The 14,054-nt window shown below is 38.4% G+C and overlaps 1 protein-coding gene across 2 annotated transcripts in view; it reads right to left on the bottom strand.

Moving 5' to 3' along the window:
• Positions 1-13,660, bottom strand: part of cables1 (Cdk5 and Abl enzyme substrate 1) — a 29,642-nt gene extending 15,982 nt beyond the window's left edge. For both annotated transcript variants that reach the window (XM_067363384.1, XM_067363385.1), the window contains exon 1: positions 12,780-13,660. In XM_067363384.1, the coding sequence (XP_067219485.1) occupies positions 12,780-13,312 (533 nt within the window). In that variant the 5' untranslated portion in view covers positions 13,313-13,660. The remainder of the gene's footprint in view (positions 1-12,779) is intronic.
• Positions 13,661-14,054: the final 394 nt, after the last annotated feature.

Raw genomic sequence — 14,054 nt, 5'->3', positions numbered from 1 at the left:
CTTCATTTTTGCTTTTCAAGGGCAGATAGCAGATCTGAAAAGCAGGTCAAGCACGGCCTTGTTGCAAAGACCTGTATCTGTAGAAACGTGGGCTGAAGAATGCTTGTGTTCCTGCCAAATGAGTTCTGAAATCAGACCAATAACAGACGCCTGATAAGAGTGTGACCACTGCGAAAGTACACTGTATGTAGTGTTCATTCAACTCAATCTTCTTTCTATTAGCTTCCACATTTTGTCAATTTAATGCATCCTTGCTTAATAAAAGTATTAATTTCTTCTTCAAAAAAAGAATCGTACTGGAAGGTTAGGGGAAATATTGCTCCATACATTGTGCAACCAAGAGTTGAGAACATTTCAATTTTTGCACTCCAACATAGGCATCTGTTGACCTGACAATTTGATGTATAACCACATAATTTCAGACTGGCTCTTTCCACATCCTCAAAATTCTTCTTACTCTTTTCTATTCATCAAACACTCCATCAGATCTTACTCTAGAAGTCGGTAAGTGGCCTGAGACTTCGTGCACTTGTTATGATGCATTCCATTTGTCCTCGGAAGTGGGAAATTCCTAGTTCCCAGAAGGAACTTTTAACTAGAATGTCCCCTGAAGTTGGAGTTAAGACCAGGAAACTCTGCAATAACCCTGACTTCAGAATCCAATATGGCTGCTACAGTAGTACTTTGTTTATTAGTACTTCTGTCTGTCACAATAAACTCAGTGGTGCACAGAGTTATCCAACCTCTATTTGTGGACATGATACTTCGACATTATCTGTGCAAAATATCACTTTTTTATGTGTTGTATTCTGAAAGAGCAAGCACAACAAAGGTTTTCCTGGATGCGTTTACATTACTTCCAAGGTACCTTACTATCAGCAATGGTGTCATCCTGGGAAATGACGGTTACATGAACACTTAGCAAGAGAGGAGTAATCATTACAGGATAAGGCAAAAGGTGCATTAACTTATCTGTAAAGTGAGCCTTGACCCTCAGGATGTTTATGTCTCTTATGGTGTGTTGGTAGGAAGCAACCAAACAAGGCCAATTTAACAGTACAAACCTCCACACTTGCCTTGTACAATGACACCAAAGAGCACCAAATCAAAGGCTGCCCACAACACCTTAAACCAGGGGTGTCCAGTCCTGCTCCTGGAGGGCCACTGTCAACCCTAATTAAACATACCTTAACAAACTAATCAAGGTCTTGCTATAGGCTAGAAACTTCCAAGAAGGTGTGTTGAGGCAAGCTACATCTAAACTCTGCAGCACAGTGGCACTCCAGGACCGAGTTTGGACACCCCTGCCTGAAACATACTCCACATAACAATCTATACTGACTTCCCTCCAGTGTAATTCAACCACTGTCACTGGTCAAATTTTTCAGGAAACACAACATACTCTAGTCCAGAATGCATTGATTCAAGCTATGCAAGCTCAATTTCACATGTTGTTGTGTTCTTAAAAGTGTACACTACACTTTTAAGAACACAACAACATGTGAAATTGAGCTTGCATAGCTTGAATCATTGCATACAGTAAGTGCATTCCATTTCACATCTGAACTATTCTACACTGCTTTGTAGTATATGTAGTGTGAATAGTGTGTTCACACTGAAACACATAGTAAGGCATCTTCAGTTTGAAGACAATTGTTGAGCAAGTTAGTAAACTGTTGGCATGCTAAGATAGTTAACTCAATAAAAACACATTTGGTTGATCACACAGACAAGAGTTCATGACCCCTTTAAAATTACTTTAAGAACATATCAATTTCAAAAGCTGAGACTTTGATCTTGTAGGAATGAATGAAAAACAGGGCTGAGTGTTCTGGGTGATTATGCCTAACAGCAATGGAATGGTAAAAAACAATGGTCAGACCAAACTAAATTATTTCAGTCAAAACATCAATACACTACACGTCTAATGTTTATGAAAGGCTTGTAAATCTACAAGGCTATAGCAAAGACTTTTACTCTCACAGTTTATCTATACCAGGAATTACAAGCGTCATCCACTAATAGTCATAAGTTCAAGTCAAGTCGGAAAGATCATATTTACGAGATGATTTAGATGATTTAGATTTAATCAGGCAGCTCTGCAACATGATGGCATTCATGTGCATACATGAATCATGTTGCAGAGCTGCCTGATTAATCATTAAAAAAGTAAAAATTGTGATCTCATTCCTAAATGACGATTCACCTGTGTTAAACTTTTGACAAAATCACGCCGGAACATTCAAATCTGCGTTTGCTAAGCCACTGATCCAGTGAAAGCAGTTAGGCTACCGAGGTAAGAAACAGCTTCACAAACAGTCTTTTCAGCCACACAGTATCAATTTCCATGTTACAAATATTCAGATTAAAATGGAAGTACTGGAATAAAAGTTTATAGTTCTGATAAAAAGACGGATGTATACGGAAAATAAAGGAAATCTCCTTTTGAAAGTAACTTGGCTCTTTAAATAATGATGGTATCACTTACATAATTATACCACCACTGTTAAAAATGTATGTGTCATTGAATCATTCATTCAAGAGATTTGTTCAGAAACGCTGATTAATCCAGTAATGAAACAAGAAGTATTTATGAGTCATTATGAGTTATTTATTTGAGTCATTGAATCATTCACTCAAACCGATTTTTTAAAAATAATTCTTTCAGATCAATTAAACATATTAAATAGACTGCAGCAATTAACATTTTGTGAGAACCTCTAGTAAAGTTCATGTTATTTTGTTTAGTTGCCATGGGAGAATCATGATCTCTATTTGAAAAAAAAAATGATTCTCAATTTATCCAGAAATCGTGCAGCTCTTCAATGTCGTAAATACGAGTGGCAAGCTCAGGATTTTCTTTAAGCCACGATCTTTACGAGTTGGGGGTATGTCAGTGAAAAACATGGTGGAATACCACAATACTTTTCTATATAATATTTAGCAACGACATTGAAAAAGAAACAAAAACTAATTGCCAGCAATGTAATGATAAAGTAATGATAAAGTTTAGTTAATAAATTCATAATTACATAAAAAAGCAAAACATACAATTACATTTTAATTCTTTGTTCTTCATTTTTTAGAAGTAGTTTGAAAACCATGTTGTATTTGTGTGTGAATTGAGAGAAGGCACACCGCCATATTGCTCCGACAAAAGTGACTTGAAAACCCATCCTTTATTTCTGCCACATCTGCTTGCCATTATTACACAACATCATTTCCTTTACCTCAATCTTTAAAATTGCACCATTCATTGTTTAAAGTGACCTGTGGGATCTAATGCTGAACAAGTCTTTTGTTCCTGAAAATTCTCAAGCAATTCTAAAGCAAATCAACAAGCCATGAGAGCCCATGTGTGTTTTTTTTTAAATCATGTCTTGGCAAACTTTGCCTGGTTGCAATTTCCACCACATCCGATAATGGTTTTAAGGTTTGGTTTAAAACCTTATTCTGACTCCTTTTTTTTCCACTGGAAAAATAAAAAAAGGCAGCAATGCCAGCTAACCGCACAATACAAAGGAAAAGGACAAGGTCCATCCAAAACATCACTTGTTTCAGTGGTTATGAAACACATCCAATAATGAGTCTGGATCAGATGGCAATATTTTGTTAAAGGGATAGTTCTCCCAAAAATGAAAATTCTGTCATCATTTACTCACCCTTAAACTGTTCCAATCCTATATGAATTTCTTTGTTCTGCTGAACTCAAAGGAAGATATTTTGAAGAATGTTTGTAACCAAACAGTTGATGGCCCCATAGACTTCTATAGTGACTTTTTTTCTCCATACTATGGAAGTCAATAGTGTCCCACAACTGTTTGGTTACCCATATTCTTCAAAATATCTTCTTTTGTGTTCAATAGAACAAAGAAATTCATACAGGTTTGGAACAATTTGAGGGTGAGTAAATGACAGAATTTAAATTTTTGGGTGAACTATCCCTTTAAGAATAAGTTAGGTGCAATGCTTAATCTGGATCTTCCTAGGACAAAGTTGATCTGATCATAAATAATGTTTACAATTGTTTTTGTTTCTCTCTCTCTCTCTCTCTCTCTCTCTCTCTCTCTCTCTCTCTCTCTCTCTCTCTCTCTCTCTTTCTTTCTGAGTCTGAGAGGGTTGGGTGTCCGAGGGTTCCCACGTGGAGAGGGCGACTTTTTGGTTTTTTCTATTACTATTCTTTCGTTTTTCTACTAAAACTAAATTATTATTTTGTAAAGGAGATTATAGTTTATTTTTGAGGGTATTTGTGTTTTGTTTGGGATCGGGATGGCGTCCCTCTCCATGAGGGTGACGCCACCTGTGTCCCTCCGTCATGGCGTCAGGTGTGTTCCTGCGTCAGGTGTGGCGGTGGAGGATGTGTTGGTCGCGGTAGGAGAGGAGATTGGATATGAGAATATTACATCTGCGTCTCGTATGAATAAAGCGGTGGTGGTGTTTGTGAAGGAGGAGGTGCACGTAGGCCGGTTGATTACAAACGGGATTGTGGTAAGTGGAGAATTTATTATTGTTTCACCGCTTGTTGCTCCAACCACAAAAGTAACCGTGTCAAACGTGCCTCCATTCATTCCCAACGAGGAGATTGAGCGTGGACTTTCGCGCTACGGGAAATTCGCTAGTGCAATGAAAGCGCTTCCACTCGGCTGTAAGAATGAGTCGTTAAAACATGTAATGTCTTTCAGAAGACAAGTGTTCATGTTCCTAAACGAGCCGAGTATTGACGTGTCGTTTAGGGTGATGCATGAGGGGAAGGCTTACATGATTTATGCCAACACAGGGAGTATGAAGTGTTTTGTATGTGGGGATGTTAGCCATAAGCGATTAATGTGCCCACATAAGGTTGGTGTTAGCGGGGAGAACGCGTCCGAGAACGCCGGGCCGAGTGCCGCGGGCGTTGGGGAGAACGCGTCAGAGAACGCCGGGCCGAGTGCCGCGGGCGTTGGGGAGAACGCGTCAGAGAACGCCGGGCCGAGTGCCGCGGGCGTTGGGGAGAACGCGTCAGAGAACGCCGGGCCGAGTGCCGCGGGCGTTGGGGAGAACGCGTCAGAGAACGCCGGGCCGAGTGCCGCGGGCGGCGGGGAGAACGCGATAGAGAGCGCGCTGCCTTCAGCTGTGGAGGAGCGGGAGGATCACAGTGGAAAACAGGCAGAAAGCGTAATTAATGACAGTCATACTGAGGAAGCTGGTGCTGAACCAGAAGCAGGTGAAAACAGTGTAACGAAAAACGATGTGAGTGAACGTGGAGATACTAAAATGGAAAGTGTTGATCTATCAAAGAGTCAAGAAAACTGTGAGACAGAAATGAAAGATGATGATACTTTTTCTGAGGTTTCTGATGTGGGCTCGCAGATAGAAAGGGACGTGTACACTCTAAAAGAAATAAATGATTTTCTAGACATGACTTTTGGCAAGGCTTTCGATGTCACTGATTTTTTCCCAGACCCTGAGAAGTTCATAGCGTCGGTACTGTTATTTCAGAGAACGGTTAGTTATGAGGCTTTAGACAAGAAAAAGAGGTTTAGACTGAAGAAAATGGTAACAAAATTGAGAAAAGATAAAGTTGTTTCCCAAAGACACCAAAATGTTTAAACATCACGTGGTGAACTTTACTTTTTACTGTCTCTTTCTGTCTCTGTCCCTCTCTCTCTCTCTCTCTCTCTCTCTCTCTCTCTCTCTCTCTCTCTCTCTCTCTCTCTCTCTCTCTCTCTCTCTCTCTCTCTCTCTCTCTCTCTCTCTCTCTCTCTCCTTTTCATGTGCTTTAAAATAAATATATATTATCCCTGGATACTATACTGTAATACTAACTTTTATTGTATAACAAAAACTGACTTCATAGTGAACAGGAAATTATGCAACACAATAGTTACCTGTGCTTGTGCTAAAATAATTTTTAAATTGTGCATAGTTTTACTATTTGCTGCTATTTTGCTGTTGTATCTTGCTTGTTTCGTAATCTTCAGTTTATTTATTTTTTTATCTAAAATGTCTGTTGATTAAGATCAACCACTAAGTTTTCTCCAAGTCCTGAAACAAATAGTGTTGTGTAACACTAGCTTAAAAGTAAATTAGGCCTACATTCCCAAAGGCTATAGAATACTAATCCCCATAATATAAAGACAACCATTATACACTTATTTTTCACAACACTGTGTGATTTTTTTTTTTTTTCTTTCAGTAATTAAAAAAAAAAAAAACTGCTGTGAGATTAATTCAGCCCCAGAAAGATACAGGCTATTTACACAGATGTATAGCCACTCATTAGAGCTCAAGAATTACGTAACACCACACAGTGAGACCTGACAGGGTTGCAATAATGCTTTTGTCTGGGCCGCCTCTTGTCTGGTAGCTTAGCAGAGGCCCTGAAGAACGGGAATGTATAGGGTGTGTGTATGAGTTCATGTTTTTGGTGGCATGTGCACATGAGAGACACGACTACTCTGCACAGTCTCTTTTCACAGGCTGCTCTTGGCAGCGCATCTAAAGGTTTTGGTCTTCCTGGAGGAAAGTGGCAGCCCATGCAGGAGGGGGTCTGGGAGAGGAAGTGGAGGTCAGAGGCAGGGAGTGGAGGAAGGAGGGGGAATGGAGTCAGGGCAGAGACTGGGCATCCTGCCTGGACCCTGTGTTTGTTTCCAGCAGCTGCCCATTTAGAACAAGTCCTACACTGTTTAAAGCTCAAGTATGTAATTGTTAAAATACTTTCTCCTATCTGAGCTTAATATGCAGAGACGACTATACACTGAAAAAAAAAGAAAAAAAACACAGCTGTAGTTGCCAGAACTTTAATGTTGAAATACGGTAGCAACACTTTAGGTTTTGCAGATTTATCTAAAATTTAAAGTATTATTATATATATAGATATATAAAACATAACATAACTTGTAACATCAAACCCTGGTAAGAAAAAAAAAAAACCTGGAAAATCAAATATGAAGTATCACAGGTAATTCTGGGAATTAGAGCTGCACGATTTATCGCACGATATGAAAAATAGCATTGAACTTGACGCGATTCTTAGTGCGATTATGAAATCGCAAAGGCTGCGATTATTTTTTTTATGTGCAGCTCGTCATGAAGTATGGCTCCAAATACTAATCCATCTGAAAGCACTGCGAATTTGTATTGCTTATAATGTACATTTGAAAAAGCAAGAAAACACGCATCAAACATCTTTCCAGACATGAGAAGCATTTATTAACATTTTGTCCAGTAAAAGACAACATTTAATACGTTTTTACTCATATTTTGAGTTTCTGTGCAAGAGCGCCCTCTGGCTTTCAGATGGAGAAGCATTTACTACGGATCTCAGAGCCGTACAGCTCTGACAAGTTGCGCATTATATAATCACAGCCTTTGCCAAATCGCGTGCAATTTTATCACGATAAATAGTGCAGCCCTAATGGGAATGTCAATTTGCATTTTTGGTACTGTAAATTTGTTCCGTTTTACTCCAAAAAAAAACTGTACATACACAGTAAAGGTAAATTGATATGAAATGTCCCATTAGATTTATTAGTTTTTCATTGTACAGATTAAGGGGAAAGTTTACCGTTTAGCATTTTTACCATCTTTAACCGTTAAAATTAGATTTTTTTGTTTTTGTTTTTTACAGTGAATGTTTGTATTTGTTGGTTGATTCCTCTGAAAAGTGTAAACATGCTCAGATAAAGAAATGAGTTTGGGGTGGGACCAACCCTTTTAGTTGAACCAATTTTTTAAGCGAAAGAATTGTTCGAGAAACCTGTTGAAAAACAATCATCATTTTTACTATTCTTTTTGGTAGCTCAAATATTACATACTTCAACTTTAAAAAAAAAAAAAAAGTACAAACATGTGTGATTTATAGAAATCAGCAGGTGAGTGTGACAATAAAACTGTCCTCAAAACAAATACAGCTTACTTAAATATGGGAACTTCATCTTGAAGCCAAATAAGAAAAGTCTATTTTCAGAATATGAAGTTGTGCTGCCATTTAAGTATTATTAAAAGTTGTAAAGTTATAACAGCAATTCAATCACCACAAAGCTAGTATTATAAAGCCCAAGGTTAGAGGTTTTAAACAAATAGCAGCTTATAGTTTCTGTCTGTTCATCAAAGAAAGCTATCTTACGGCCTCAAGAAAAAAAAAAAAAAAAAAAAAAAAAAAAAAAGAATATAGCAGTGTTTCTCAACTGGTGGTTTGACCGTTTTAAGTGGGTTGCGGAGTGCAGTCAAAGGAACAACAACAGCAGCAAAAAAAAAAAAAAAAGTGATACTTTTATTTTGAAAGACGTGGGTGAAAGCTTTTGACTCTTCTGCCAGACGCAGTTAAGTCAAGAGTGCCAGTGTCATTATTCTAACATTACTTTCGCAACTTGTTAAGAAATAAAAACTCTCTCACCTCAGATAATCAAACTTTCCTGTCCTGTCAGATGTCATACTGTGCTCACGGTAAACACTCTTCAATCGCATGAGCAAACGAGGAAGCGCATGCTATGTAGCACTTTATCACATAAAAAGCAAATTAAATTATGAGCATGCGACGTCATAGTTACGTTGTCAATTAGCAAGTCATTAAATTACCTAAAAGAACCAATAAATTACATAAATGGTATGTTAGCTGAGAATGATGTTTAGGATCACTATCTATATGTTTTATTAACCGTTCATGTATTGTGTATTCACCTTGGGAACTGTAGTTTCCGTAACCTTAACCCAGAATACCACTTTACTTGACTTTGTGCTATTTTCTATATATGACTGTGGTGGCTCAAACCAACTTCATAATTTTATTGACGTTATTATGAAAAACTGTAGCATGAATGGGGGTAGGATATAAACTGTTTAACGTGTTAGTGAAATTCTTAAAATGTATGCGTTAAGTAGGCCTACTTATGCGCCAACCATTTAAGGAATAAATTTACTTGGTTCAAATTCATAAAAGATTTGGGTCACAGCTTCATGGCCAACACAGTTGAGAACCACTGGAATATAATACACAAATATGGACTACTTTAACGATACTTTTGCTTTTGTTGTTTTTACAGTATGAATCACCTCTAAATTCTGCTAATTAACTTTTTGTGTTCTAAAAATAATTTTTAAATTATTTTCTTTTTGGGGTGAGCCATACCTTTAAAAAGGTACATTATGTAACTTTTTTGGTTCAAAATTTGTTTGTTTTTTGTCTTATCCTGTATCACTATGGTACACCTATAATAAATGTTTATATTCGGACTGTTTTACACCAGGTGGAACACAAATCACTGCGGAGTAGTCCAGCGTACCTGCGTGACTCCGGCTAACTGTTCTTCAGAAAGACACATGCAGTTTTGATTATTAACTGCCAGAGCGCCAAAAGGTACATAGTGTAGCTTTTTCAATCTGACCTGACATTTAAACATTTTACTGACATACCCCAATATATGCAGAATAATTCAGATATGTTAAATTTGTTTGGAGAAAAACCAGTTCATGTAGATGTTAGGACAAGAAGTGCATTTTGACCCACCTTGCACAACTAAACCAACAGGAGACACATAATCATTAAATGAAGCAAGAATTAGGTTTCAGGTCAGTTCAGTGCCAACGGTTACAGTCCTGAGAGAATAGTTGTGCAATTTTTGTAATATGTTATAGGTCCACTTTGAGTCACTCTTTCCTATACAAAGAAAATAGCATAAAATATTGCATATTAACTATATTCACAAAGACATTCCCTGCCGTCTCTCTGGCTCAGTAACAAAACAACTGAACAAAGGACGTCCAACTTGCAAGCATGGCCTCTAGAGTCTCATATTACAGCATGTTGATATGTTCACATTAAAGCACACAAAGCAGGTGCATAAGATATGTGTGTGTGATGCATGCTAGAAAGAGAAAGTAAGCGATCCTGTAACCCGAACGTTTATGAGTGTAGATCTGGTAGTGCTTTGCATGACTGTTAGAGCAAAAGACCCTAGCGCTGTGGCTGTTTGGCTGAGATTGAAATGTTGTGGTTATGCTGGTTGGAACTGAAAGTAGTGTGTCTGGCAGACACTTCAGTGTCACCACCTGCTCATCTCCGATTAGACACACTTGTCACTATGACCATGCTAAATATATGATCCCAGGACTTTAGAGATACTAGCTGCTGTGTGTTTTTCTTCAGAGGGGACATTTTGAAGAGGAATGCACGTTGAAGAGTTTTAAGGGCCACATTAGGGGATCTTCACATCTTAATAGGCCTTAAAACATCTTAATAAAATAAGGATACCACAGCTGATTAACTAAAAGTGATTAAATCTATATTGAAATAAGTCTTTTAAATTCTTGTTTAAGTGTGAGCAGCATGTACAAACATTAAGCTGAACTGAGGCCCTGTTTACACCTGGTATTAAGACGTGTTTTGTTTAATCGGATCATAAGCGGATGATGGTAAATACAGGTGTAAATGGGGTCTAAAATGTTTTAAGCTTGTCTACTTTTGACCACTTCCAGAGGTAGTCAAAAACACATTCGACTGGATTGCTACACTACGTAGACGCTCATGTGGTTGAATGTGTTTGAACAGCCACAAAAGACTTCCTACTGTCTGCCTACTGACGTAGAACCAGGAAGCACTGCACTGTGTTTACTGTGTGAACAGCTTAGGAGACTGACACAGAAGAGAAGAAAATGGTGAATAAAGTCATTATTTTTGTTTGTTTTTTGCGCACAAAAAGTATTTTCATTGCTTCATTAAGGTTGAACCACTGTAGTCACATGGACTATTTTAACAATGTCTTTATTACCTCTCTGGACCTTGAAAGTGGTAATAACGTTGCAGTCTATCGGAGGTCAGAAAGCTTTGGATTTCATCAAAAATATCTTAATTTGTGTTCTGAAGATGAATGAAGGTCTTACAGGTTTGGAATGACATGATTAATGACAGAATTTTCATTTTTAGGTGAACTAACCCTTTAATGTGTAAACATTATGAGAAGTGCGCTAGCCAGATGGGATTTAAACTTTGTCAGCTGAAGACCCTCCCTTGTCCACTTGTGATCCGATCGACCCAAACGCATCTTAATACCAGGTGTAAACAGGGCCTGTGTCATCAGCAGTAACCACAGAAAGAATGCAGGTCACTTAGAATATTAAAGGGTTAGTTCACCCGAAAATGAAAATTCTGTCATTTATTACTTACCCTCATGCCGTTCCACACCCGTAAGACCTTCGTAACACTTCGTAACACTTCCTCTCTTAAGATCCATAAAGGTAGTAAAAACATATTTAAATCGGTTCATGTGAGTACAGTGGTTCAATATTAATATTATAAAGCGACGAGAATATTTTTGGTGCGCCAAAAAAAAACTTTTTTAGTGATGGCCGATTTCAAAACACTGCTTCATGAAGCATTGGATCATAAATGAATCGGCTGTTCGGAGCGCCAAAGTCACGTGATTTCAGCCGTTGGCAATTTGACACGCGATCTGAATCATGATTCGATACACTGATTCATTTTTGCTCCAATGCTTCATGAAGCAGTGTTTTGAAATCGGCAATCACTAAATAAGTCGTTATTTTGTTTTGTTTTTTGCTGCACCAAAAATATTCTCGTCGCTTTATAATATTAATATTGAACCACTGTACTCACATGAACTGATTTAAATATGTTTTTACTACCTTTATGGATCTCGAGAGAGGAAATGTCATTGCTCCCTATGCAGGCCTCACTGAGCCATCAGATTTCAACTAAAATATCTTAATTTATGTTATGAAGATAAATGTAGGTCTTACGGGTGTGGAACGGCATGAGGTAAGTAATAAATGACAGAATTTTCATTTTTTGGGTGAACTAACCCTTTAATGAATGATATACGGTAGAAAAGCATGAATGGAGTTTATTGATTAATTGATTTTTTTTTTTTTCTCAGGGATTGTGTTTAATGTGTTTAATGGGGGCATTAGTTCATTGGCAACTAATCTCCCATTTCAATAAAGTCTAGGTAATCCCTCACTTCACAGCTTTTATAATGTGTATTCCTCTAAGAACATACCTGTATCCTAACTCAATAGCAACATTGTGAAACACTCGCAATGCAAAACAACAGGTACATTGTATCAAACAATTTTTTTTTTTTGACATAAGTACATAGTAGTTAAAGACACATAATATATAGTGGGACCAACTACACAAGGGTACATTTGATGAACTGTATTTCTATGTACTGTCTGTGTCTGGATTTATAAAGTTTGAAAATTATAGACATTTTTTTTTTACATTACAGTATGATGTTACAATGTGAGCAGGTCTTTTTCTATTTTATATTATTATTACAGAATTTTGTTTAAATACAAGCAGATGCCCCCAAAAACTACACTTACAACCCACACAAATAAACGAATGCTATTCAATATATTATATCAAACCTAATTACATTTATTTTAAAGAAGGATACTAGAAGGTACACTCTCATTTTTCACACCAAGTGAAATGCAAAAGAAAAAAGTTAAAACAATAGGATACTATTGTTAAATCTACTGATTAAAAAAAGGACACCTGTGTGAACTTGAGGACATAAATTAGTTAAAAGTATCTGAAAAAATGACTCAGAAAAGTGACTGCCACTAGGTTTCATGTGTGTTACAGAATATGCACATCAATATCAATCATTCCTACAAGTGAGCTCAGTTTAAAGGATTAGATTTGTTGGTATATTTGCACGTGTAAGTAATGACGAATGACACAAATGAACAACTTGCATGTTAATAACTTGTGGAGAACCTTTGTTACTGTTGTAATTAATGACGTGTATCCGCATCTCAGTGCATAAGGTTACCTGGATCTCTGCAGCTCCAAGGCAGAGTTGGCTATCTGCCCTCCCTCTAGACAGCAGTAGTTCTGGCTGGACTGCCTGGTGTAGGACACAGGCAGGATTCCCTGAGTGTACGTCTGGAGTCTCCCTCTCGTAGCCGGTGGAACTGCTGAAAAGGGGGAGCTGAATACGGACTGGAGCACCTGAGCGCCGTACACATCCCCCTCCGCATCCGCACCGCACGCTGGAGGAGGAGGAGCAGCTGAGGCCGCGCTGGGACCCGTGATCCCAGCCATGAAACCAGCAGCTCGGGCACTGCTGAGAGCCTGGTTCGCTGCCGCGGCCAATGCCTGCTGGCCCACTGCAGAAACCAGGCTCTGTCTAGTCCTCGAGCTGTCCTCATCCTCGGTCTGATTCTCCCCGTCATCCTGCACGGGTCGTCCGTCCAGAGAGATGTTGCTGAGGAATGAGAGTGCAGCTTGTCTCCGTCGTGGATCTATTACGCGCTTCCGTGTGTGCTCCAAACTGGAGTGCTTCATCTGCAGCGCGCTCGCCATTACGCGTGAGATAATGCGTGTTTGTCAACGGAGATGGTTCATGGTAATTTTTTTGATGTGGGGTGAAATTGGTGGTCAAAACGCCATGGCGTTGGCTTTTAAGTGCCTGCTGTGTTTTACTGTGTGGCTGTATGTGTATGTGTGTGTGTGTACAGAAGAGCTGGGTCACGTGTGTGCAGTATTGTGGCAGCAGGAGCTTTGGTCTGACCAATGGGGATTCATGAGAACTAGGCGGTGCTTCAAAACGTCGTGAGTCGCCTACCTAGACAACATTCTTAGCGCTTTCTGAATGCGGTTCAAAATTCTAACAGCAGTCGCTTAGTTAATTTAGCTGAACGTAAGCTGAGCACGCCCTCTATGCTAAAACATGTCGAAGTTAGGCGGTTCACTACATTTTGAAACACAGCCTCTATGTTTTCCTCCCTGCCTTAATTTTTGTTCCGCCCTTTTGGGCTACTTGGACAGGACATTAAAAATTACATAGAAGTAAACATTTTAGGTATGAACAGTACGAAGTAACACGAGATATTTGATGCCTTTTAGAAATCGTTATTCAAATAACGTTTCAATTCACCCTTCAAATGTGGTGCACTAGTTCATAGTTTATTTGAGGATTCTAGACTACTAGACAACCAATACAACTGCCAAAAGACTTGCTCCCTTCTTAAAACTTTTAAACATTTAATATATTGAATTTTATCTTGGCTATTATTTACATAATTCTTTACATTAAAACCTGCTG

Source organism: Chanodichthys erythropterus, chromosome 16, assembly GCF_024489055.1.
Source record: "Chanodichthys erythropterus isolate Z2021 chromosome 16, ASM2448905v1, whole genome shotgun sequence".
In the NCBI taxonomy this organism is placed as follows: Eukaryota; Metazoa; Chordata; class Actinopteri; order Cypriniformes; family Xenocyprididae; genus Chanodichthys; species Chanodichthys erythropterus.
Note: the sequence above shows the minus strand (reverse complement) of the source record. Positions and strands in the feature narration are given on the sequence as shown.